This window comes from Patagioenas fasciata, chromosome 5, assembly GCF_037038585.1.
Source record: "Patagioenas fasciata isolate bPatFas1 chromosome 5, bPatFas1.hap1, whole genome shotgun sequence".
NCBI classification, from domain to species: Eukaryota; Metazoa; Chordata; class Aves; order Columbiformes; family Columbidae; genus Patagioenas; species Patagioenas fasciata.
Genome location: NC_092524.1, coordinates 60,201,254 through 60,227,642, shown reverse-complemented (window position 1 = coordinate 60,227,642; position 26,389 = coordinate 60,201,254). Strand labels below are relative to the sequence as shown.

The 26,389-nt window shown below is 47.4% G+C and overlaps 1 protein-coding gene across 2 annotated transcripts; it reads right to left on the bottom strand.

The window, feature by feature from the left end:
- Positions 1–26,389, bottom strand: EXOC3L4 (exocyst complex component 3 like 4). 2 transcript variants are annotated; one of them, XM_065839889.2, is made up of 12 exons: positions 26,152–26,388; positions 24,179–24,581; positions 19,894–20,545; positions 16,558–16,675; positions 15,385–15,510; positions 14,230–14,330; positions 12,282–12,377; positions 9,974–10,088; positions 7,822–7,944; positions 7,015–7,167; positions 6,283–6,404; positions 1–4,343 (listed from the first exon to the last, which is right to left on the bottom strand). In XM_065839889.2, the coding sequence occupies exons 2-12, from the start codon at positions 24,519–24,521 to the stop codon at positions 4,181–4,183; spliced, it is 2,112 nt and encodes a 703-aa protein (XP_065695961.1). In that variant the 5' UTR covers positions 24,522–24,581; positions 26,152–26,388; the 3' UTR covers positions 1–4,180. The 2 variants fall into 2 exon arrangements, with proteins under 2 accessions (XP_065695961.1, XP_071665769.1); XM_071809668.1 differs by lacking the exon at positions 7,822–7,944 and having other exon boundaries at positions 26,152–26,389.

Sequence of the window (26,389 nt, the reverse complement as noted above, 5' to 3'; positions counted from 1 at the left end):
TTTACCTTTTCTTAGTACTGTTTTATTATTGTAATAGTAATAGTAATAGTAAATAAACTTGCTAATGTCCAATAAATGCTCTGGCAATCTGACCGAAGTCTTGCATGGGTTTTATGGGACAGGTCAGCCAATACCAGTGCTAATGTTATGTCACAGTACTAAATAAAAATGTCCTTAAGGGCTAACACCAAGAATAGCACTCCTGTATCTGCCCAGTGCCCAGAGAACCAAAATGACTGGCTTTGGGACAGTAAATCCAACCACGGCAAGATTTCCTGAAGAAATTTGCAAAATGCAGAAGATAAATATTTGCTAAACATTGGTACTTTGGAGAACTGTCAAATATAATTACCAAAGCAGTTAAACCTAAAACTAATACAGCTTTACTTTTCATCCACTCCTGAGATAATGTTCTGGCATCTCTTATCTTCCCAGCTGTGCTTGTCGGGTGGTGCCAGGCCACCTTGCCCAGCTCGTAAAGTAGATGTAATATTACAATCCACTTCTCACTGGATATCCTTAATATTTTAATCAAATTGAGGGCTCTTTGCTGAAACACATCACACAGTTGGGAGCCAAACATTATAGAGCTGCTGCTCTAAAAGGATTTTTCTGGAATATATTGAGTGATTGATTAGGATCCTCAGCTCAGGCACAGCCTTCCATGTTTTCACCGCAATGTCTTACTTTTATTCTTTTCTTACCTGGAATGAACCTGTTTTCTGTGTCTTAAAACAGCATAGTTTATCCCTTTCCTTGCGGAAGATTTAACAATTGAGAGTAAGGGCCAAATTCAATGCCTGAAACATAAATTCTACCCAACCCATTAGCTGCCCAGCATCTCTGCTTATGGTGGAGCGTGGGCTGCCAGCCTGGCTCCTGCTTTCCCTCTTGCAGCCAGAGCTGATGCCCACAGTGAGTTCCAGCCCACCCAGCTGGGGTCCTGCGTGGGCACCAGCACCGGCAGAGCCAAGGAAAGAAGCTGACAGACGTGGATGGCCGCTGCCCATCTCCGCTGGTGCTTCTGGCAAAGCTCTGATGGGCAGTCTGGAGCTTTTCCAGCTGCTGGTGGGGAGCAATGGAGTGGTGCTTTGCTTCCAGTAAAGGACAGTTCCACCAAATTGCTGAAACAATGGTTCCCAATGGCCGGTCTCCGATTGCAAACCCAAGCTTGTGGGCTGCCCTGGCTGCAAGCACTGTTCCCTTGGACAGAGAATGCTGGAAGCATTCCTTTTCACCCCAAACCAGAAACAAACAGTATTGTGAAACAGCAGAGACCTCCAAAGCAAAAAAAAATATCTGTCACCACCCACACGGTTCTGTGAACTGTGTCAGATCTCCCTCCTGAAATGCAGTGTTCACCCCTGAGAAGCTAAGTCTGGAGAGACTTTATCTCTTCCATGTACTTGAATTCTTGTGAGAAAGCCTTATTCACCAGAGGGTCTATCTGCACTTGGTAGTTTGGGCTCTCCAGGGTAAGAGTGAGCTGTGTCTCCCGGTGGGGAATGTGACTGTGTGCTGGGGCAGGAGTAGGGGTAATAGTAGAAACCACAGGGAAACAGCAAACAGAAGGAGTTAACAGGGTAATAAGTGAGCTCCTTGGCACTTTCCTACAAGAGCAACATATTTCACAATAAAAGCCCTGGGAAGCCTTTCTTCTCTTTTATAGGAATGTAAAATATGGCCCTAATCAACAGTGGATGTTCAACAGAAGATGGCTGGACAGCAGCAGCTCATTTCAGGGACCATAGACCTTCCTCTGTCCTTGCTCTGGTGTCTCTGGGAGCATCCCCCTGCCTGGGGGGGACCCCTGCTCCGCCACCTTGGATCTCCCTCTCTGCTTGCGTGGTTGTTAGAGCAGGAAAGGGACTGAGCCATAATGGGTTTAGCCTTAAACTGGCTTACTCAAGAGCAAGCATCAGGCAAGCAGCAGCTCCTGGAGGAAGCAGGCTGTGGTCCTGCTGCTGGCTCACAGGATGCCAGGCTGCAGGATCCAAGCATCCCAGGGGAGGCTGTGACAAAAGGTAAGTCATCGTGCCCAGCTTTCCTCCCTGACTTCAGGGTAGCAACTTGCTTTTTTTAGAGAACGGAAGCTGAGAGCCTTCTCTAATCCCAGACAGCTGGAGCCTGAGGAAAGGCAGCTGCTGTGTAGAGAGAACAACAGCAAAATAGTAAGACTGAAAAACCAGCATACACTTAGTGCACTTCAGAAAATTTCTGTGCCACAGATGCCTTGCATGAGGTGCTGGAATCAGAGATACAGACAGGGCAGAGGGAAGTTTCTGATGCACAAAAACTCCTGCTGACTTTGCTGTGTGCCTCAAATCCCGTGCTTCTCTGAAAATCCAGTCTCAGATTTCTCAAACTGAGAATGCAAAGTTGAAATCCCCCTTTTCATTTCCTCCACTTGGTCAATGCTTTTGACATCAAATGGAAATCTCTCAGTGCTGATACCCTTCCTCTGCTGGGATGGGGGATGTAGCTCACACACACATTGCGTGGGTGTAATCCAGGGCTCCCTGCTTGCACCGTGTCCCCAGGAGAGGGAAGAGGTGCTCCAAAGTGCTCCTGAGCTCTGCACACCTAACGGGAAATACAGATGGTATTTTACTTCTCCATGGCAAATACAGGTCCCTAAGCCAAGGATTTGCAGGAATTGTCAGGAGCTACCTTGAAGAATGATGCAGGGCAGAAAATTCCTTCCCTGCCTCACACTCTCAAATTATACCTGATTGTTCAAAGCCATCTTTAGAGAAACACATCTTGGTTGTGGAGGTGACAAGTTTACCTCAGAACATTTTTCATATGATGACTGAAAATTGAAGGTGCACTCTCCATTTCTTATCCATCAGACCAGTTCCCTTGGCCTGTCACCAGCACCTGCTGCTCACACCGGCTGGAATTGACACTGGTACAAGCTGGAGCAAAGGAAATGAAAGAGTCTCACTACTGATGCTCTAAGCTCTGCAGCAGACAGATTAGTGTTCAAGGCTATGCCGTGTCCACATCTATCACATTAATTAATCGATTGTAAACATGTCTCTGTACAGAGTCTTGGATTAGTGCCTGTGGAGGGCAACCTAAAGGATAAATTGGATTGAATGAAATCAGATTTGTGCGGCCGTATGCTGCTGAATGTCTCTTTTACTCTCCCCTGCAGATGCTGGATGTAATGCTTTGGATCCCTCAGAGGGTTAAACCGGCGGTGTTCCAGGCCCATCAATAGGGTGATGCTGGTTTACATCACATGAGGATCTGATCTGCAGCACTGTGCCTGGCACATTAGATTTCATACTGCAATCAGATTGTACCAGATTTGTTAAAACACTTTTGAACATACAAGAAAATGGACTAAGGGCAAGGTGGCCATTTTCCCTGGGACAAGGGGGACTCGGAGCCTCTTTCCACATGGCACATCTAATCCAGACATGTTTGCCCACACAGAGGGGGTGTGATGGCATGAGCAGGCCTTTGATTCAAAAAGAGTTTTGCAAGGCAGACCATACAGGAGGAAAATCTGCTGAAATACCAGAAGGGCCACGGGGTCCATCCTGGAGTGCAGGGTGGTCCATGCACTGCATGTCCCAGCTGGGGGGTTTGGTCACTCTCCAAGGTAACCTCCTTGGGCAGGTAGTGGTCTGTGGCATCAGGTCACACTGTCACAGAGCTTGTGTCATGATGACTCAGCCAGCTGGTTCACTGGGGAGAAAATAAGGCTTGGACACTACCACATCCCTGCCCAAGCTCTGCCCCTCAGTTGCTCAGGGACAGTAATTAAGAAGTAGGCTCTTGCTCTCCTGCTGTATAATTATGCAATGCACAGTTCAAGCCTTAATATAGCTCTGAGTGAACTCCTTTTGTTTTTCTCCTGTTCTCTGAAAAGAGATTCAATCTTGGACCAAACAACAGAGCAGCCTTCAGGCCACAAAATCTGTATTTTGAATGCAGGGTGAACGCAGTGCTGAAGCTGCTGCCCGGGGGGCTCTTGCAGGAGGTCAGTGTCTTGGTGCGTCCATTGCCTTTGGTTTCTGGACTCAGGGTAGCAAAGTGAAAAAGCTACTCATTTTCCCATGACAGTCAAAAAGTTGCATTTGCAGAGGAGCCAGGTGGGGTAGCAGATTTTGGATCGTAGAGATGGTGTAGGAGGAGGGACAATGCTGTTTGCTGCTTTGGTTGTGTTTTAGAAGCAGCTGATGATCACCGGGGCATCGATTTCAGCAAAGAGTGTGCCGCCATCCCCGCCGTCAGGGCTCTCCAGCCTGTGGCAGACTTGCCGAAAAATCGCCGCTCTCCTGGTGCGCCCCAGCCCCCGGAGCGCAAGGACCGCCAGGACGTGTTCCTTCCTGCAGAAACCAGACAAGACCTCCCTCAGTCCTGGTGAGCAAAACCAGACCAGAGGTAAGCAACCAACAACCATGCTGGAGACAGAGCGAGGCTATGGCAGAGGGCCAGGGAATGTCCCCTCACGGCGCTGGAGGAGCCACCAGGACAGGGAACTGCAGCCTCCGGAGGTGCTGAGCATCAGCTCCCACCACCCGGTGCTGGTGAGACACCCTCCTGCTGCTGGTGCTTCAGGGAATTTCCTCCTCCATATCCCCACAGATGTGATGCCTTCTGCAAGTTTTCCTGAGAAGCTGCAGACCTTTTGTTTAATGATTATTTTGAGTTGAGTAATGGAAATGCTAATATTTAGGAAGCTGACAGGCACTAATTAGATTAGAGCTGGGAAAGCCAACTTGGAAACATACCCTGTTCCAGTAATCTCAGTATATACAAATTCAGCAATGTCTCCAAGAGCTCATGGAAAGACTTAACAGAGACCTGAACAGGAAGCAATGCAGGTCCAGCAGGTTCCGCCTAGTTTTCCAAACTTAATTGTTAAAGATAATATTACTCAATAACGGAAAGCCAGGAAATAGATCAACCAAGAGGACAAATGTTAAAACCTGGCCTGGGCCTAAGGCTAATGGTGAAAAGGTACCACAAATCACAGCCTTGGTTTTTCTGTATGGAAAATTGTTTTTAAATAGCTATGCCTGATTAGCCATCGTTTACCTCCTCCATCCTTCTCAAATTAGGTACTGCTTCCTTCCTCAATTTAGTCTGTTTTGGTGTGGGGTTTTTTGGTGGTTTCTTATATTTGAAGGTCCACTCCAGTCTTCTGAGCAATTTGTTAAATTTACAGTTTGTTTTGACTGTATAAATGTCATCCAGCAAGAACTATATAACCAGTGCAAAAACCTTTGCTCTTTTTCTGAAATTACTGTGATGAAAAAATGGATTTCTTTGCAAGGTGTACTCCTGATATTCCTTCTCAATGATTGGTAAAAGAGCGGTGGTAGAGGAGGTAACTTCCGATACACAGCTGCTTAGCCATGCACAGAGCTAGTTACTTTGTTTGTTTACTTCTCCAGTAGCTTTAAAATTTGCAGATGCTGCTTTGGAACAGCAAATGGAAAGTACAAAAGAAAGAATTCGTAATTTATTCCAAAATTTGGTGGTTGTGTTGAGACCCTTTCAGGAACTGCAGCTGAACTGTGTCAATGACAACTGCCCTGGAGGTTTGAGCCTGGGAAGAAAAGACAAACCATTTGCTCCAAAGCTGTAGCCTGCCAATCAGCAAGCTGGGCTAATACTGGAGCTTTACCATGAAACAAGGTGCGTTTGGAGCAATAAAATAGTATCCAGTGACAGGATGTGTGAAAACGGTCCAAAACTGCTTCAAAGGAGGTTTAGACTTTAGGAAGTGTTTCTTTACCAGGAGGGGGGCCACACACAGGAACAGGCTTGCCAGAGAGGTGCTCGACACCCTGAGCTTGTCAGTGTTTAAGAGGCATTTGGACAATACCCTTAATAACATGCTGTAACTTTTGGTCAGCCCTGAAGTGGAGTCAGACTACATGATGGTTGTAGGCCTTTTACAACTGAAATTATTCTATTCTATTCTATTCTATTCTATTCTATTCTATTCTATTCTATTCTATTCTATTCTATTCTATTCTATTCTATTCTATTCTATTCTATTCTATTCTATTCTATTCTACATGAAAAGGCTTTTGAGGTAAATTGTGTACATCATAAGATCCAGCAGGCAGAGGAAAAAGAGAAAGGATACAGCCATCAAGAAAAATAATGTGGGATTCCCCCTGTTGCTGGTGCCTTGACCTCTAATGTGTGGCTACCAGCAGAGAAGAGAACCTGAAGAGCTTGGCCACAGCACAGGGTGAGCTGGTGTTGTTTGGGATGGAGCCCAGCAGTTCTGGCATCTGCCATTTCATGCACCTGATATCTGGATAATCCTGACACAGCTCCTTGACGTATTCCTTGATCTCGTCTTTTTTCTTCTCCCCAATGATATTGGCAATGTGGTGTATGGCGGGAAGGAGCCAGTCGGAGTCAGAGCCCTGTGAACAAGGAGACATAGGGGGACATCAGAGGGGAGCACAGCGCCTCCAAAATGCCTTTTTACCTGCAGCGCAGAGCACAGTGGTGGGTCACTGTTACTGGTGTAAAGCAGCACAGATGTCTAGCCACAAAACGTACAAACAGCTGTGATTTTCTCCCCATCACCCTCCTGTACGCAGACTGCATGCCCAGATGGACCCTCTCACTGGAGTCATCTCCAGGAGCTGTGCTCAGGGCACGGATCCTTTGGACGGAAGGTGTATCCCATGGCCCAAGGGAACAAGTTACTGCAGGATGAGCTTGATGCTACAGCATGTAGCCCATGGTTGACAAAGCACATGTGGGCCTGGGAGTGTGTTACACACCACATGCTGGATCACAGAGCAGCCAGCTGCGCACACACAAGTGACCACTACAGAGTAGCTGCCAGGCTGCAAGTCTGTGCCGTGAACCTGCAGTAACCACCTTACTTGCTCTCTTTTAAGCACTTTCACATTTTTTGAGGCTTGCCCTGCTCCAGAGCTTGCCAACTCAGTCCCGGGAGATTAAGCATGGACATTGTACCTCCATGAATGGGATACCAGGGATGCCAGGAGGGAACTCACATACCTGATCGATGAGTGTATTATTAAGGATTCTAGCTTCCCGGTTCATCTTTTCACTCACTTGCTGCCGTGTCTCTGCATTCATTTTCCGCCTGGGTTTGATGACCTGTGTGATGTATTCTCTCACCACATACTTATGAATGTTGCGTAGAAGTTCCTGGTTAAAAAAAAGCAAACATCACATTTTTTTCTGTTGTTCTTTTGCAATGCCACAGCATTGAGAGATGGAAAGGGAAGCCTTCAGGTCTTTAGCAGGAGCGTAGGGCATAGAGGAGATGCCTGAAGGCAGCACAAAGGGAGACGGTGGCTCGCAGCCCCTTGCTCCGGAGCACAGGGATGGCAGTGCCAAGGGAATGCCATGGAAATACTCCTCACCCTGAAGTGCCCCATGATTTTGTGTCAGCAGTTTGGCTCCTCAGTAATAAAGGGGAATATTTAGTGTTGCTTCAAAAGTATGTTTTGATGATGCTTTCAGATTTTAAATATAGAGCTGTTGTCACCTACCCATTTATTTCACAACTGCATAGATGTGAAAGAAGCATATAAGCCTGCAACTCATGGAGTTACAGTGTTCAGCTTTTTGTTCCTCTTTAAAGAAATCAGTTCCTGTATTTATACTACAGAAAGGAAAGATGTTGCTTAGTCTCACGTGGAAGTAGGTAAATAGCTGAGCTCCCCCACATCTGCAGTCCCCGTGGTTATAAACAGCCCCTGCCACTGGGGAGAAGTCTGCAGGTTGGACCACAGCCTGCAAATGACAGTGGGAACTCCTCCAGCATCACTGTGCCTGGGCGTGGGACCAGCCGCCTACCTGTCCCGTGGGCTGCCTCATGTGCTGCAGGTGCTTGGAGAACTGCGAGACTGCCAACGCCAGCGAGTCCAGCTTTTCTGTTGCCAAAATCCAGTCCTTGGTCAGGAGTTTCTTAAAGAGTGGCTGAAAAAAGACCCACTCACTGATGCCACTGGTAATAATGAGTCAGACTAGCTGATGCACCAGCCAAGTTCACCCAGACATCTGCGTGCTCAGGGGGCTTGAACCAAAAAGCACAAATCACTGATGGTGCACCCACTCTGTGTGAAGACACATCAGGAGTTGGGCACCAGAAGCACGGAGCAGTCTGGGTTTCACTCTTCCCTCAGGGAATTCGGAGCCCCGTGTCCCATTTCTAGGTGAGTGTCCTGAGGCAGGCAGATAAAGCACTCTCCCGAGCAGGAGATGCTTTGGGATTAAAGGCTTACTTGGGACACTTCATTTCCTTGCTCTGTGCCTTCCTCTAATCCACCAACTGTATTTCTGTAGGTAAATAAACTGGTATCCCCACTGTATGGATGAAGATGCAGATGTGAATGCTAATCAGAGGAAACTCAGCCATGACTAAAACAGGCTGTGGCATGCAACCATGTAGGCTGGTGTTACATGGGTTTGCACCAGCTATGGACATGACAAGTCACTTGGTAGTGAGTCTGTTGGAATCTAGCCCAGTAATCCATCACTCTTCCATCCTTCTCCACAAGGAAATAAAGCTTTTTCTTGCAGCACTTGCAGGGGGCTATCTGTACTCCCTGTAGACCCACGTGCTTGCATGAGGTCTCACTGGGATTCTTCTTCTCTGGTCTGGTGGCATGGGGAATAGCAGCTGAGAGCATGCCCAATTGATGCCTCATGGTCAGTGGTGATGTGGGAGTGATAGCACTATTTCCCTTCTGCCCTGGGTACAAGGTGCTCTGGGCTATTTCCCTTGCCGGGTCCCTGAAACTAATGTTCGTCCGCATAGAAACACAGCAATATCTGCTAAAGGCTTCCGGTGGTACACGGGAGAGACTCCCCTGAGGGCCAAATCCAAAGTATCCCTTCTCTGGCACATCCCCTTTCTAATTCTCTTCTCTTAGCTCTCAGGATCTCTGTTTTTAGACTCCTGGCGACCTCCTTCCCAATTATTTCCCCCACTCGTGCCCTCCTGCTGTGCTCTCAGCCTGCTGGAAGGCTATTTAGAAATGCTTTGCCTCAGCCACTCTCAGTTCTCATGGCATTTTGGCTCTCTTGCTCAATGCCTTGGCTTGACTTCTTCCTCGCCTGGCCCTCAGACTCCGAGACAAGCAGTGGCTGGAAAGTCCCCTTGGCCAGGCAGGCTTGGCTTAGATCAGACAAGTTGCATGACTGTCTTGGTTTCCAAAAGTTATTCTCAGTGATTAGAAAGTGAATTAGGGTGAGTGAAAAGAGATGGGACCAAAGGCTTAATTTCTCCCATCTCTTGTGTTATACCAGCTGGAGCTAGTGGATCCCCAGCCAGCTCAGAGCAGAAATCCGCATTTTACATCACCTGGAAAGCACAAACTGCATTGTAGCTTGTTGTCTTTCAGGCCGCTTAACACAAGTTAAGCTGATACTAGTGCTTTATCAGCCAATACAAGAACTTTAGCATCCACACACTGAAACAATCAGTCTTTCTTCACCATGGAAACAGACTGGAAAAATCACCCCTACCAAATGAATTCTGTCTTGTCTGAAGAGGCTGATAACAGGCCATGATGGTAAATCTATGAATTAAGTAAGAGTAAAAAAAAGTCCTGAAAAATCCAAATGTTTTGATAGAAAGAAAAATGTCCCATAGGAGTTGTCCAGATGACTTCCTCTGTGCTCCACTATGGGTGAGATTTCCCCCCACTGCTTTGCCTGAGATGTTGGAAGCCACTAAATACCCTTTTCTTTTGGTTGCCATTGTACTAAAACAAGCAGCTTGACAAATAGTGGAAAACTCACAGGATGCTGTAAGTGTCACTTTGGATTAAGGAGGATTTCTATGAATATTAGCCACGATGCATTTTGCAGGGACCATAATGTCATGAGCTGCAAAATGAGGTATAGTTGGTGAGACAGGGAAAGGGCAACAGCTCTCAGCTTCTGCAGGGGTCCTACACATACACCTTACATATTGGAAATAGTGTGGCTAAGATCCTCTTACCTGTGCTTTTGTTCTTAATTTGTTCCAGAAAATATTTGTGAAGTTCCTTGTCAGAGCTGCTGAAATCTTCTGCAGTTCCTCAGTGTTGACTTTAAACACTGTTTCTAACCCTGACCTAGAGAGAGATAGCACCAGTGGTTTAATATTAAAATATAAACTGTTACACTGCCCTAAGCATTTTAGACAGATTAGTATTTTGGGTATTATTTTAACATAAATTTGTGTATCCAGTACTTCCTCTTGGAAACAATAAAGGGGTCAAAAGAATGACTTTTTTTTGCACAATCCTAGATTCTGAAAATTAATCACAACTGAGTAACTGTGCTTAAAAAAACACCTATTTCCTCATCAGGTGGGACGGTTCAATCATGCAGAGCAATTGCGCAGCCTGGTTACTTTTTCACTTGAGCAACACTTCTGCTAAATGACCTACAGGTGCCTGAGAGAGCACCTAGGGGCTTACACCATAAGCAAAAAGTAAATAATAAAGCCAGAGAAGGGAAAGCTGCTGACCCTGCGTCCCCCAGAGCCCGTCTGACTCACTCCATGCGGGGTCTATTGGCAGCAGCGGGGACATTGAACTACGGAGGCGGAAACCTGTGGAGTTTCCTAGGGATAGCGTGTACTTCCGCTAGGTTTCATGCTGATGAGGAAGAAAACGCAACTTCTGAGAGGTGACTGAAATCCCCAGCAGCATGCATGGGCTGTGGGGACATCGTGAGCTTCTGTCTTTCTTCTCACTTTCTATCCCTGCTCTGGGGTAACATGATCTGGGAGAAAGTTAGGCAGCACCACCAAAATGTTAGTGGTCCTTAAGCTTCTCTGGATGTGCCACATTCACTGCTGTGACCACAGAGCCCGGTGGGTTCCTGCCACTGCCTGGTAGCTATTTTATACACCTGAGGTTACGCAGGTAGAACTACAAAACACCTAGCAGCATCTCTTTTGCCTCAGGCTGGGGCTCAGGTCCATAACCTGAAGTCTGCATCCAGCATCCACAAAATTGTGCTGTTAGGGCACCTACTCAGCAATTCATCATTCCAGGCTGACAAATATTTAACTTGATGCAGGAATAAACCCAGCAGAGCCAATCCACCACCCAAGCACCTGCCAGCTCCCTGCCTGGGGCTGGCTGCTCCCGTCACCACCCCTCCAGTCCCCAGCAGGGAAGGCGAGAGCAATTTTCGGCAGGGGCAGGAGGAGGGAGAGAAAGCTGGCTTCCCAGCAAGGTTAGCATTGCTGGAGAGACCGTGCCATCTAGAGACTTCCCGACGGTAGTGCTCACTGCGGCTGGAGCCGTCAGCTCCGGTGAGACACTGCAACGCAAAATCCTCTGCATCCCCTGAATAATATTTGACATAGAGCATCCGTGCTGCAGGCAACGCTGGGCAGCGCTGCAACAGCGTGGGCTGGAGGTGAAAACCCAAGCTTTGGGTGGCCAGACCCCAGGTATTAGCTGTGTGTTGGCTGCCTGGGTTGGCCTCTGAAGCGCTGCATCTGCACAGCAGGGATGGTTCCAGATGCTGAAGAGCACCTGTCCCTCAGTGGGCTGTGTCTCTGCGTGGCTGCAGACCATCCCCCTGGGGCAGGTGCTGTACAAACAGCCCTGGTTCCCCACAGCACTGGCACCGGAGGGCTAAAGTGGCTGTGTGAGCAGCTGTGGGGTGGAAAGCGCAGGGTCACCATATGGTACGGAACTGGACTGATAGACCAGACCCTGGGACACTCAGCAACTGGCACCATGCTACTTATGGAGAGAGTGCCCCTCTCCTGGAAGCACTTTTTGATAGTCGAAGCTGGTGGGCATGCTTGTTCATCAGAGGCTTTTGCAACACATTTTTAAATAACGAATTCTTAACACATGCAAAGCCCTAGAAGTTCCCGCTGCCAGCAGCAATGACAGGGGTTTATTTGCAGGCTGAGTGCTTTCACAGAGTTTCCTCCAGCCCAGTGTCAAAAGCAGCCTTCAGACCATGTTGCCAGGTTTATTCTGCTAACCTCAAGAACAAAAAATGAAAACAAACCCTCTTCTAAGGCTGAAAAAAAATATAAAGCTTTCACACAAGCACCAGATCCATCCCTGCACTAAATCAACCTCCACCTCTGTCTCTTCACCATTTTGCCACAGCAAAGTGACTTTTATCTGCATCTCTCGGGGGACATCCCCCCGCCACGAGGTGAGGATCGAGGGCTGGAGGCTGAACACCCCATGGGGCAGCCCCAGAAGAGCTTGCTGTTTCCTTTCCAGACATTGCCACCCTCCCAGACCCCAGCAATGCAGCAGCTTGGCTCACGGAAGCAGACTTACGTCAGGTCGTGGAAGCTGTTGATGTAGGCAGCAAAATAGGGTGCAAAGAGGGGGCTGTTCTGAGCAGTGCTCCACACCACGAACTCCTCCCCAAACCTGTAGGAGAAGACACGCAGGTAACACTAATGGAAGGGGGACCAAGGATGGCTCATCTTCTGTGTACACGGTGGTGTCAGGAGACACTGGTGGCTGGCCCAACCTGTCCCTTCTATATGCGGACATGTTTTTTCCAGCTGTCATAACATGTGTGAGCATTGGAGGGGAATAGATGACAGATAATTATAGGTTTAGGATGCTCTCGCCTGAGTGGGTACGCAGCACTTTTGGAGAGATGCCAGGGAACTCAGCACAGCAAATCTCTGACTTCTCCTCGTGCTGAGGGTTTAATTGCAACCGTGGTACTCAGGCTCGCCAGTCTGGTCCTTCATTGCTCTGGCTTTTGGGATAATATACTATGTGTCCAGCATGCAAGGAAAGAATTTACCTCAGGGCTGATTTTACAACAGAAGGTGAACAGGACACCTACATTCCCCTCCCCGTAACCTCAGCGTGGTGCATTAGGTAGCTCTTTTCTGCACAACACAGCTTTTATGGTTTTGACAGCTGTATTACAGCCAGGTCCGCATCTCTGGCAGGAGGCTGTGTGCTCAGGCAGGCTTTGATGGGTGGTCTCGTTCTTTGTCAAGGTAAAGGAACCTGCTCGAGCCAGACTTGGCTGCTTGATTCTCAGGTTTGTTTAAGAAAATGCTTAAGTTTCAGGGGTCCTTTCAGCTGGGAGCCCTTGATGTCCTAACTTGCATTTTATACCTATTTTTATTAAAAAAAAGAAAAAAAAAAGAAGAAAGGAACATCAATAAGTCCCGCATTTCTCCTAAAAACCCTGGGCAGATCTCAAAGCCAAATAGCTGATTTGAGCTACACTCAGGGTACGGGAGACAAGTGTAGATCACTGGGTGATTAGAGATGAGGGTTTAGAAGGGAAAGTGCTGTATTTAGCACACTTAGGACACGGGCCATGCCCCAGGTTTGCAATCAGAAAGCAATATTCAGGCTCCCCATCCTTGCACCTACAGGATGTCTGATAGCAAACTCCCCACTCTGCGCCTGCCGGAGGTGGGAAACTTCAAAGTTTGATGCAAAATTATTTTTAGTCTTGCTCAGAGTTGATTCATACTAAACAGCCTTTCTCCTCTGTGGATTGCTGCTTTGGTGAATGGCCACAAACCCTCCAAAACACAGTCACTCTGGAGAGGCTGGATAGTGTGTCACTGTGCTGGAACCTTCTGCGAGCCAAAAACCTTCCCTGGAGCATCCCCAAAGTACGTTGCAGGGGGTAAGATCTGAGGCTGTAACCCAGGTACTACCAAGCAAAAAACCATAATTTCACTAAAGGGGCAGGGTCCTGCATCCTTTGGACACTGGGTAAATTTTAAGAAGTCTCAGAAGGCAGCCCAGCTCTAAGTTTTACCCGGGTATAACAGAGAGGGTCCCACCAGCCATTTCTATGCCCATAGCCACAGGATGCAGGAGAAAACCCTCTTGGCAGGACTCACCCTAGGATGCCTAGATAATGTTTTGGGCAAGCAGGCTCTGAGGTCCATAACTGCTACTTGCTCGTGGCTGCAGCTGCAAGTGATCAGCATCCAATGCCAAAAAGGTCCCAGATGGTTGGATGGGGCCACAGTGGTCCCAACCCTTTCCAGCCAGCAGCTCCTTCCTGGCCTCAGATTTTGGGACTCACAAGAGTCCCATCTGGGTCTGTTTATGAATGTCTCCAAGTTATTTTGCAGTTTGCTCATTACTGGGCTCACTGCAATTCTGATTCTCCCAGGAGCAGGCCTGTGCCTGCTCGATACCAATGTCTGGCTCAGTGCATGGACTTTTTCCCTACTTTTTAATCAATGTGGGACTCATTTGGAAAGAATGTACTGTCCAGAGTGGCAATGACCTTGGCATGAATTCGTACAGCTCTGCCAGGCACAGCTCAAGCATTTTCATTCCCAGGCTTCTGCTGATCTCTCCAGATATCTTCATGTGCTCCGCAATGATCTAGAAAAGGGCACAAAAAACCTCTAGTGAATGGAACATGCATAGGAGAAATATCCTTTACAAGGATTCTGTGCAGCTTTGGTTAATAAAAATTACTTGCCTCACAAAAGGGGAAACAGCTGGCTTGTTGCCAGGTGGTTTTCATTATTCTCTGACATATTGAAAATAATAATCCAGAATGGGCGAAGAGGCACAAACTGATTTGTGGCATAGTCATTCATCCTTAATGGCCCCGTGCCCTTCTGCATGGAGGCTGCACAGAGGGTCAGGCATCACTCTGAAATCTTGCTTGCACAGGGTCTGCTCCCTAATTCCCGTTCCCACATCCTGGTTGCCTCCCTGGAGTGAATCAGGCTGCAGTCCTGTTCTGGCGCTTCCCGAGGCATCCTACCCATCTGCTAATCCCATTCAGACCTGCCTTCCCTGTGATCACACGACGTGTAATATTCCTCTATGGAAAAAGAGTCACGGCAGCAGCCAAATTCTTTGATTCAAAATTCTTTGATTTCTTTCTCTCTCCCTATTTTTTTTGTGTTGTTATTATTTAATTGAAATGACTCAACCCTTTGAGTGAGGAGAATGAATCCAAACCCCTCCCAGATTTATTACCCTGTAGTCCCTAAAGCTAGTAGGAGCTTTTGGTTTTTTTGTACTATTTAAATTAGAGTAGCTGTCACTGCCTACAGCCTTTCCATAGCTGTCACAGCCCCGGGACAAAGTCGGTCTTTCAAGCAAGGGGTTTTTCTAACAAACCTTTTCTTTCTGCCTTTTTTTTTCCTTTCTCTTTCTCTTTCTAATCAAAGAGATTTAAGGACTTTAAAATCAGTTGCCTATTATGTTGCTGACACAATTGACAGCAGGTTTAATTTGCAGCTAGAAGGCAAGTGGGAGAGCTAAAAGTTGTAATAAACGGCATTTTCTGCTCTAACGTATTCTGCCAGTGCATGACTAACATAAATTATCGCAGGAGGCGGTACCTCCACCCCAGAAGGTAACGATCCAGTTTCCCTGGAGCCACAGAGCCCCCCACACTTTGCCCCAGCTAATTAAATACCGTTTGAATATCGAAGGAGAGAGAGGAGTGGTAGAAGTTTTCCTTCACTTCTGGATGAACTTCCTTCTCCCACTTCTCCGTGACCTCCAGTCTCAGGATGTTTCCAAAATAGCTTTTGATTTTCCCCTAAATGTTAAACGTAGGAAGAAAAGATGTGGCTCGGGATAACGAAGCGAGCATGAGCAAAGCAGCTTGCAATGTTTTACTCCATTGGCAAGTGTTTAAGGCTTACGCGTGTGGCACGGAAAAGTAACCGGAGTCAAAGGTCCTGCTCCAGACCCTATCAGTCTGCACAGACTGGGATTTGGGGGAGCTGTGCTGTGTGAGAGCAAAGTACTCCCAAATCAAGGGAGAATCATTCTCCTGGCAGGGAAATACTGTGTCAGCTCTTTGACTGCTCAATTGCAAAGTCTTCCAGCACAGGTAATGCAAGAAGTCAGGATTAAAGATCAAACTGGTCTTTTCTGGCAGTGCAGCCACTTGTGTAAGTGGCAGCACTGTTCAGTCCTGGCTGATAAATCAATCTTGTTGCCGGTGAAATAAAATGATCTTTCACCAGCACGAGGGAGCAATAAGGATTTTATTGAGCTGGGTACCTTGGGCTCATCTTCAGCAGTGCCTTGTTTCTGAAATGGTTTGTAAGAAAATGCCCGAGCTCACCAAAGACCCAGGAAAGCATGTAGTTTTAGACAGAGTCCCAGCCAAGGACAGCAGAAATGTAAGTGCAGAAGGGGAGCTGAATCACGGGGAGGTGCTCTGTTGGGGACAAACCCAAAGTTGTTTGACTATAACAAACCTCAGATGCGCTGGAGGAGCTTACAAACCGGAAAGTATAGTAGCAGCTACAATTTCTTTACACCTGACTCTGCAATGCATTCAATCCGACAAAGCCCAGCTGTGACCTTTCGGAAAGCCTCTGCTGTACTGCATGGGGCTGATTCAGTCCCTTTGGCTCTGTGATCATCCAGGTTTGGGCTCATGGCCTGTTTTGGTCCCAGAATAGGCGTTCAAGATTTTTCTGCTTTTGATTAAAGGCTGTTCTGCGTGGTGCTGGCAGGACTCAGCACCTGATGGAGCTGGAACCATAATGCAGCCACCTGAGACCTCTGCTCGGGACACTGGGGCTCCCATTCCCTCCCTGGGGAGAGGAGGGGACAAGGTCAAAACTCTCACCTTTGCAGAAGCAATGTAGTCGTTTTTCAGTTTATCCCAATGGGCTGGTGTTAACAGCAGGGTCAGGTTTTCTGTCTTAACTTCTGGTTTGAGGTCAGGGTGACCCAGAAAGAGTTCACTGGAAAGGGTCAAATGAACAAATTATGTTGCCTCAGAGTGTGAGTAAACTGGTGAAATATTCACGCAGCATGAGATACATAATTATTAAGCTGTGAGAAATATACTTAAAACTTGGATTGTGATGCTTGTTTTCAAGCTTTAACCAGAAAATCTTTCCTCGCTATTCAAAATCCTAATTATTCAAAATCAAAATGATCTAAGATTCCAGCCCACCTTAGAAATCATGAGACTTCTGAGTTGTTTGGACATGAAAAGTGCTATGAGAAATTACTTTTTTAAAATAAACAACCTGAAACTGATTCATGTCACCACAAGCCTGCGAAATGCCTTTCAGGGTAATTCCTGCAGCAGCTTTGGAGCGAGCTGATCTCCCCTGCTCCTCTCTGGTGTCACATCATGGCTTGTGTCAGGCTGTTGTTTTTCTCGTGGGTTATCCCCAGCCCAGGGAGGTGGCAGAGCAGGTCCTGCTCAGTGCAGAGCAGCCCCTGGAAGGCAGTTCCATTCCGGGGATACGGGCCATGGCAGCACCGCAGTTTCTCTGCAGATGGAAGCAGTGGGTGGATGTGCAGCTACAGAGTTTGACTCCAAGTGCGCTCAGCTGACACAGGAGTTTACCACTCACTTTCCTCTGGATTGCTGTGTAATCAGGCCAGCTGATTAGCAGGGAGGCATGGAAAGGGAGGGAGTGCTGTGTTTCTCCCTCTGGGGTGAGCAACCCGTAATTAGCCTCTAAAACTGAATGTGCAGCCCCTGCAATCTGCCATGGACCGTGGAGGCATTGCATCTTGCAGGGTGATGAAGGTAGAGAGGAGAAAGAAGAAAATATCCATGGACTCGAATAAGTTGCAAGCAGTCAGCTGTTTAGCAAGGAACACAGCTGCAATGTCCTTCACACAGCCTGTTCAAGCACCAAAAAGTGCCGTTGTCAAAGCAGCACTGAGCCCATGGTTAGGTTTGGATCCAAGTCAGGATTGTACTGTTCAAGGTCAGGCTGGTGTAGGGTGACTGCTGATAGTGTCCCAGAGTCAATGCTCCCGTGGTCATGGTTCTGCTTTCCCGGGGAGGTACATCTGCGCATGTGGAGCACTGCACAGCCCAGCCGCTGCAGGAGCCTGCCGCTCATTTAAAAGGACATCACAGATTTAAACATAAACTCTCAACCATGACTGAAAGGATAGGCTCAAATGTCTACTTAAGGAGCTTATTCCCCTCTATCTTCTTCTTGGTTGTTTGTGGGGGTTTTTTTGTTTATTTGTTTGTTTTTTGTTTGTTTGGTTGTTGTTTTTATTCTTTTTTTTCCCATTTGTTTGAATTGTAGTATCAATAATGAGTTTGAGTCAAACAATTTCTTCTGTTTTGGGATGGGTCCCAGGGTGTGATGAAGTTCTTTTAGAATGGGAAAATCAAATGGAAACAGCCCAACCCAGCAAGGTGACTACAAGCAGTGTCCCACATGGCTGGAAGCTCTCAATAAGCTCCTTTCCCAGCAAGTTAGAGAGATATGACAGGGGCACTTTTCTTTGATGCAGAACTTGACTGCTGAAGCTCATTTCTTCCCCCCTCTTCTGCAATTTTGGGGTATAGTACAGCTCCCAGAGCCTGGGGATATGCAGGAATTTCCCTCTAGATGAGACTGGTAGGGACACATGAGGGAGAGGGGTGATGAGTGGGAGTGTCATTCCCATAGCAGTCCTGCCATAACACTGGTCAGACAGTGCTGTGCTAATTATGGGGTTACACACACATCATCATGGTCACCACATCATAAATGAGGTTTTAGGAGTAACTAGGGAAGTTCACAGAATAAATCTGTTGAGGGCTGTTCAAAACAAAGACCATCTGTGGTCCAAATGTCTCTGAGCCAAAAGCTACCCAAGCTTGGAGTACTCAGGGCAAGTGTCACTGCTGCTTGCTCTGTGCCATAACAGCCCCCTCCCTGTGCATTTTTGCCTACTGACTCTGTCAGTACCCCAGCTTTCACTCCCTCTTTTGTTTGATTGAGTGGTGTCAATTAGTTTGTATTTGTCCCATCCTTAGGCATCTGGTATAGACCATTCCTGGAGACCAACTACTGGGGCAGACACAATTTTGGTCTGAAATGGCTGTTCTTACATGCTTATTAGCACAGCCATCTCTCATGGATGCTGCCTCTCTTCTCCTTCCCACCTCAGTGTGTGTTTCTGTTGGATTTTAGTCTGGGAGCTCTGTGGGGCCAGGGCAGTGGGCTGTGGTCTCGGCCAGTGAATACCTGAGGACACTGACATTCAATGCCTGTACCTTCTACAGGTGCCTATCTTAGATGTCTCCTTTGGCTGTAAAAGGAGGCAGTGCCCAGCAGCACAATTTTCATTGCTGTTGCAAATAATTCCTGCCTTTACTCCCACACACCCAGGGTGCCCTGAGGATAGTGTTTGATATGTCTGTACAGCTCCTAAAGTATTTTAGTCACCCCTGAACTGCAGGAAGCTTTAAGAGATCCTAAAAACCATGGACCTCCCATCAAACTATCTGAGCTAGGGCCTTTGTTTCAACGTTGCTAATTCCACATGATGATGTCTTGGTGCCTCCTTGAGATGACTCTGACCCCTGAGCACAGGGAGGAATGTGGCCTGTTTCCAAATTCGTCACAGTTTTAATTAAACAGGAAAAAGGCAGGACTCCCCCACAGGTCCCTCCCTGTGCCTGGAAAAGTCACCACACAGCTGCTGGACCTGGCAAAACATTTGCAGAAAGGGAGCAAGTTTATCTGAGCTGCAAGGAGGAGCTTCCTGGCGTGTGAGAACAGGGTGAGGGAGGAGAAAATGGGGTAATTTCGATCTGTGAAAAGCAGCAAGTGTTCTATCCACAAACCTTTGTCCCCACATATTAATAGATTAGCTATCTGGCTCTACTGTAGAAGGGATAGTGAGGGTGGTAAAACACTGGCACAGATTGCCCAGAGAGATGGTAGATGCCCCATCCCTAGAAACATTCAAAACCAGGCTAGACAGGGCTCTGAGCAACCTGATCTGGTTAAAGGTATCCCTGCTCATTGCAGGGGGGTTGGACTATTTGAGCTTTTAAGGTCTTTTCCAACCCAAAATATTCTGTGATTCTATTCTATGACTGCATCTCTCTGCTCAGGAAACTGAAAATAGCTCAGTGCTTTTGAAGGACCCCATGGCCCTGCTGCTTCCTGGAGGAGGCTGGAGCCATGTGGCAATCACAGCATCTTACCTGCGGTAAGTGTTGGCCACCCAGTCGAGCAAGGTGTAAAGCTCGTTGAATTCCAGCGATCTCTGGGAGAGATCTTCCAAATGGGAGGCAATGGCCTTGTGAAAAGCCTCTACATATGTGTCACACACCTGGTATTCTTCTGGATAACACTTTTTTACTGATAACTTGATTTTCAGTAAGTCTTCACGCAGGTGTTTCTGGAGTAAATCTAAGTGGAGAACAAGCCAAGAACTCATTTCTTCCTTTGATGGTATGGGTACCCTCTGGATCCTCTTCCTAGTGCTCTCATTGACAGCTGCCATCCACTCCTCCCTCCACTTTCTGGGTATGCCAAGCAAGTCAGATCCAGGATGAACAGTGATGCCTGTGTTAGGGTGAGCTGCTTCTTCACGGGCAATTAAAGTCACCAGGGAGGTCAGCATGGTGTCCTCTACAGTGGGATGCTCCAGTGTTTCCAGCACGATGGACTGGATCACATTTGTGATGGAGTTGTAAAGCAAATCCACATCTTTGTATTTCCTCACAAATTCCTGGGGGTTGTCTTTGTATTTCTCACCATCTCGTTCAGCTATAAGCTCATCTTCCAAGTACTTGATACTTGCAAATGCTTCCAGAAGTTGCCTTTTCTGAATAAGTTCATTGATTTCCATTACTGTAGAAAGAATCAGGGAAGAGGTTTGGACAAAGCAGGCATTAGGTGACTGAGAGGTTGGTAGCAGGACAAGGTGCCCCACAGGGTGGCTTGCAGGGCTGCTGCAAGTAGCTGGGACCCAGCAGTGCCCCTGAGAGTGACTTCCCTGATCTCTTCAGCTCCTGTTTGACACAGGAGAGGAAAGCAGTGGAAATACAACCACTGCAAATTGAGGCACATCTCTAAACTGCTGGTTTCAGCAATAGGAAATATCAAAAAACCCTGCTTATAACTCTACAGGAAAACCTCAGACAGGCACGGATGGGCACCGGGGTTTCAAGCTGTGTAAAATCTCCCCTGGCTCTGTCCCCCTGTTGGTGTGGAGCTGAAGCAGGAGCAGTGTGATACACGCTACCAGCAGGATTTTCCTTAGCAGAAACACCTTTGTTTCCCAGCACGCCCGTGTGCTCAGCACAGCTCTGCTGCTGCATCAGTCCCAGCATCTCTGGCTGAAAAGGCATCTCAGCATGTTGCCCCAGAGGCAGGCAGGGTGCCCGGGGGTCCAGCTGCAGGGGTGGGAGAGAACACATCAGGACAGAAGCCCTCAGACCCTCTGAGTTTCCAGGTCAGACATCTCACTTAAGTGTCATGTCTGCCCCCAGCCTACCCACCAATATGTCCTCCAGAGATACCAAGGCCCTAGGGGAGTGGGATACTGGCTTGGGAATGTTCCTGATACATTTTTGGGAACATTCCCTGTTCAGATGTAACACTGGGCAAACTCCGGGCTCCCCTCCTCTGCTGATTTTGTGCTTCATCAAGTTTTCCTAAGACACTTTCCCAATTAATGTAATGGCTAAACTGGCTTCTGCATTTCTGAGGACTGAGCAAAATTCTAATGCAAACTGCAGAGGTTGTCGCTGGTGATTTGCATTATGAGGACTCCCTGAGATGCAGGGACTGAGATAGAAAGGCAGACACCGGCCCATCCGTGGCTGGCCACCCTTTCCAGCCTGTGCCTACCACATCAAATGGCCTCTGAAAGATGCCTCTGACCTGTTCCAGACATCTAGGAAACATTCTGTGAATGCTTATCATCCTCAGCCTCCTCTCAACCAAAAAGAGGGTCTTTGTGACAACCAAACTGTGCTGGGAAGCTACAGCTTCTCAGCTCTACAGCTCTTCGTCTGGGGAGTGAGGAGAGTCTCTGGGATGGTGTTCTCAGCAGGAGGAAATGGAGAAACACCAAAATATGTGAGGTATGAGAAGTTCACCTGCCTGAGGTGGTTCAAAGCTGGGTGACACGGCTGTTCACTGCCTGTATACACCCCTGCAGTCAGATGCCAAGCACTGCTTTTCACCAGTGATGTTGCTTTTCCAAGCAGTGAGCACTGCTGTCTCTGGGTGGTTTGGGCAGGTGTGTGCACTGGAGTGGGATCCAGACCTGTGCGTGCTTTCTCCTGGTGCTCAGGTATCACCATGTTTTTCCCTATCTTCTTTGCTTTTGGCACCTACTACCAGCACTGGCTGGTGTTGACTGAGGCTGGGGGACAGTCGATAAGTACTGTTACCTGCAAAGAGGCTGAGGTCTACTGAGCTTCCCATTTCTTTTTCGAAGCCTTGCTGGTGCAAGAATCACTGCCTATTTGCCAGTAGTGTAAGAAGTACTTGCCATATGTTGAGAAGACACAAGAGCACTATTAGCTTTTGAGAGGCCCTAGGAAGCTCTCACCATCTCCACCATGATAACAGCTGCTCTTAACAGGAGATCCCTTTGTGATACTGGGCATAAGGCAAATATTAATTGAGAAGGGAAAAGGTATTATTTAGGTATGTGTGGCCACTGCTTCTGGGACATACACATATAAAATTCTATGGAAAAATTGGAGAGCACTCAAAGAAGATATGGACTGGTTCATAGCCCATAATCTATGCCCTTGGGCTTGTTTGCACACAGATTTTATACCATATGTACCAAATAATCTGTACAGTGTAAGAGTATCTATACAAAGATAAATATACACAAAAACCCCCAACTACTGATGCAACATACAATCCATAGAGCTTTGAGTGCTTATATGGAGCTACTGATGCTTCTGTACTCAGAGGGAAGGGAGATTGTGCCAATTAACTTAGTCTCTTCTAGATAAATTAATATAAAACCTGTGTTTGCACAAGTGCTTGCAGTGAGAGACTAAAGGAATACATTCTGTTCTGTTTATCAAAGTGAGAAAACACCATTTAATCACCATCTAGGATAATTATTCAGGGAGGTGATATTGGGTGCTAAATGGATCTTTAATTTAGCAGTACAAGATCAGCCAGCTGGTAGTTGAAGGAATACAACTGAAAGGCAATTAACCATTATGCAGCTTAATGGTGCACATGGTGGAGTCTCCATCGCTTGCCATATTTATCTCGGGATGGGATGTGTTCCTGACAGAGCTGCTCTAGTCTAGGTTAATCACAAATTATTTGGCACAGGATGGGTCTTATTTGTGCAATTCATCAGCTTGTTTATTGCAGGAGATGAAAAGGGCTTATGGTAACGTTTGCTGTCACTCTTCATCTATGACCCTTTGAGAACAGAGGAGCAAAGTTTATGAGGTGGTCTCAGACCCAGCTTATCAACTTAACAATATATCAGTGTGGAGCAGTAAATAACTTCATGGCACAGTGGAGCATGTTATAGCAGTGAGACAAAGTTGGCACTTCTATCTGATGCCCATGGCATCCTATGCAGTAGAACATGAATTTCTTTCCAGAAATTTAGGCTGAGGAAAGGTCAAACCATGTTGACTCTCCTGGTGGACACATTGTAGTGCCTCTGCCTTAAGAAGGTGGAGGAGAACAGTGTTCAAACAAACAAAAAAATGAAGTCATTGCAGTCTGCCCACACTTGTGGAACGGTGAGAGCTATGCGGAAGGTGGTTTTTATAATTTGGCTAAGACCTACCTCTATAATGCTGACAAAATGCATGAGAACAACCAGCCCAGAGAAACCAAACCAAACAAATACTTGCAGTGCTGCTATTGTGAGAAGAACAGATGGAAAGTCAGCTTAAGAGAGTAAAAGCATCTGCAGAGGTCCCTTTGCAAGGCAGTCTCTAAGATTAGGAACCAAGGTAGAGGTGCCGAAGCAGATCACATCCAAACCATCTTTTTTCACTTCAAGCCCTTGCAACAACCTACACAGCACAGTCTGGGGACCATAAGTCTGAGAGAACAGAAACTGTCCAAAAGCGCAATGCAGGCAATAGAGTACGAATAGCCCACATTGCACTTCTAGATACTGTCAGACCAGCAGTTCTCAAACTGTGCTCAGCAGATTGATGGCTGATGTGCATGATGCATGATCTGTCTGCTGATATGTGAGCCAACAGGTTGATGTGTTGATTGTAGGTAAGTCGAGGATATGGTGAAACTAACATAGTGGAGGCCACAAAGCAGCCTGCTCAGTGATGGGTAGCCTGGCCAGGCTGGGCCAGGTAACACCCCAGTGAGTTGGTGCAAGAGGTGACAGTTATCTCTGCCCTGTCTTGGGAGGCCTGGTTCTTCAGCATTCCTGTTGGGTCCAAGACTTGCAAAGTGCAAATTGCTTAAAGTTTACATATACCCTGCCAAGCAAATTACAGTGATGTTTTTGTTTCTTACCTGAAAGAGGTTTTCCTTGAATGGACTCTGCTTCTATCTTCTCACTAATCACCTCCACGCCATTACAGATTGTGGTTTCATTCTCCTCATAGCTCTTGGAAAATCGCCAAGAAAGTTGTTTTCGTTTCCAAGTACCAGTAGCTTCCTTTCCTTTCTCTATGCTCAGACTTCGTATTGATTTTCGGAAGCTTAACATTGTTTTAATCCCTCTTTCAATGAACCCACTGTTCCCACTATGCATCGTTGGGCTGCTCAGTTCAGAAGCAACCTCCATCTTTTCCTCCTCTGTGCTGCTGGTGGGAGAGGCTGGTTCTGAGGTTATGCTCCTTGCGTTTAACTCCATTTTCCTATTAATCTTGCTACCTTTCAACAATAGGTTTTCCAAACAGGTTGATGATAATCACTGAAATGCACAAAACAGCAGAATTAGATGAGAGGTTCATAGCAGGGTGTTCCTGCCTCCAAAGTTACTCCTGGACTGAAACTCTGGCCCATCCCTTCCCTGTGTTTAATCCAAGGACAGAGCAAGTTGTTCTAGATTGTAGCTACTGACACAATCTCTCTACCCACAGACACCAGGTGCTGGCCTGCTTTTAGCTTTGGAAGGCTCTACCGAACTCCATAAATCAGGCAAGTGGCAGCTATTTCTCCATCACCAAGGAACTACTAAACGTCAGAGATGCTGAAATCTCTGTAGACTTACCATTTTGCTTGGTAATAAGGTACATTTTTACTTTCCATTTTTCTAGGTAGATTTCCAGCTTTGTCAGAATAACTCTTCCTGAGTCTCACTGGGTTGTTGTCGCTTTTTGATGTGGATATGACAACTTCAGGTCATGCTGCTGCTTCTGCCCTGCTCGAGCCCTGATCTGCCGCTGCTGGGAGGTGGCCGGGGGGTCAGCAGTCCCCAGTGTGTGGCTGAGCTCTGCTCTAACTCCTTCCATCCAAACCCATAGCAATCTCCTCACTCCAAATCATCATGGTTACAGCACAAGAAGCGGTAGGATGCTATAAAGGTTCTAATCGCTCATCCTGCCTCAGAGCTTGGCACCCCGGCATGCTGAGAATGGGTATCTCGAGGGCCAAGCAAGCCCCTGTGTGAGCTGCAGGGGAGGGTGCAGGAGATTTCAGATTTCAACAGAAGTGCTGCTCTAAGTGCTCCTGGACTGTAGGCACATCCCTTGCACTTGATCAGCTCCTGCTCTGCTACAGAGAGGCTAGCTCCGCTCTGCCTGCCCCGATGGCTGGCCTGGGTGCTTGTGAAGGGGGGAGAGGGAGAGGTTTTGCCTTCCTTTCCCTCCCTTGCAGAGGACTTTCACCATGTCAGTTATTGTGGCCTGCTCATGGGGATGTTGTTTATTGCAGAGCTCTGAGGATGGAAAACACTGCATTTCCCCATGGCAGGCTCAAAGCAGCTCAGCAATCAGCTTAAATCATTAGAAATAGCTATTGCCTGAGGTCACCCAGGAAATGCCTGTCTCAGGTCCATCCCAGTCACAGGAGCCAGAGACTGAAATATGATTGCTGGGAATGGGCACGTTGGGACTCTGGAAATACATCTCAGTCTTCCCTGATCTGAGTTTGGCCAGATTTTCATTCCCTTGTGCATAATTATTTCACAGGCTGTAAACAGCAGGGACTGTGCCTTCCCTTGGGTTTGCTGAGCTGCTGGCACAGTGAGGCTCAGACCCTGCATCACGCCTCTCAGAGGGAGATTCAATCATTCCTTGCCTTGCCCAGGAGCTCACCCCATCACAGCCACACAGAGAGTTGAAGGGAGAGGAGGGCACCCCATTTTCCAGGGATTTGGGTAGGAAGGGGGTTGAGTCCCTACCTCACACCAGCATCTGGAATCTGTGGCAGGAGCAGAGGAGCAGCAGCAATTGAAGGGGTGAGCAGTGTGGTGGAGGGGGACAGGGCAGGAGAACCATAAGATATGAGCCCACGGTCAAGGGAAGAGAAGAGATACTGACCGGATCAATCTTCTCTGCCACCTCAGCTGGCTGGAGCACTGTTCTGAATGCCCGCGCTGCTTGAGAGGCTCCCTCTGGGCATGGCACCGCTTTCCAGACTCCTCTGCCCTCTGGAAAAGGGTGGTCAAAGTAGAAAAAAGAGACGTGTCACCACCTGCCCAAGACCTTGGGCAGCTTTGCCTGTTTGCTCTCAAGGAGAGAGTCCAACACTGTTTCACTTTCAGTATGCTGGGGCATT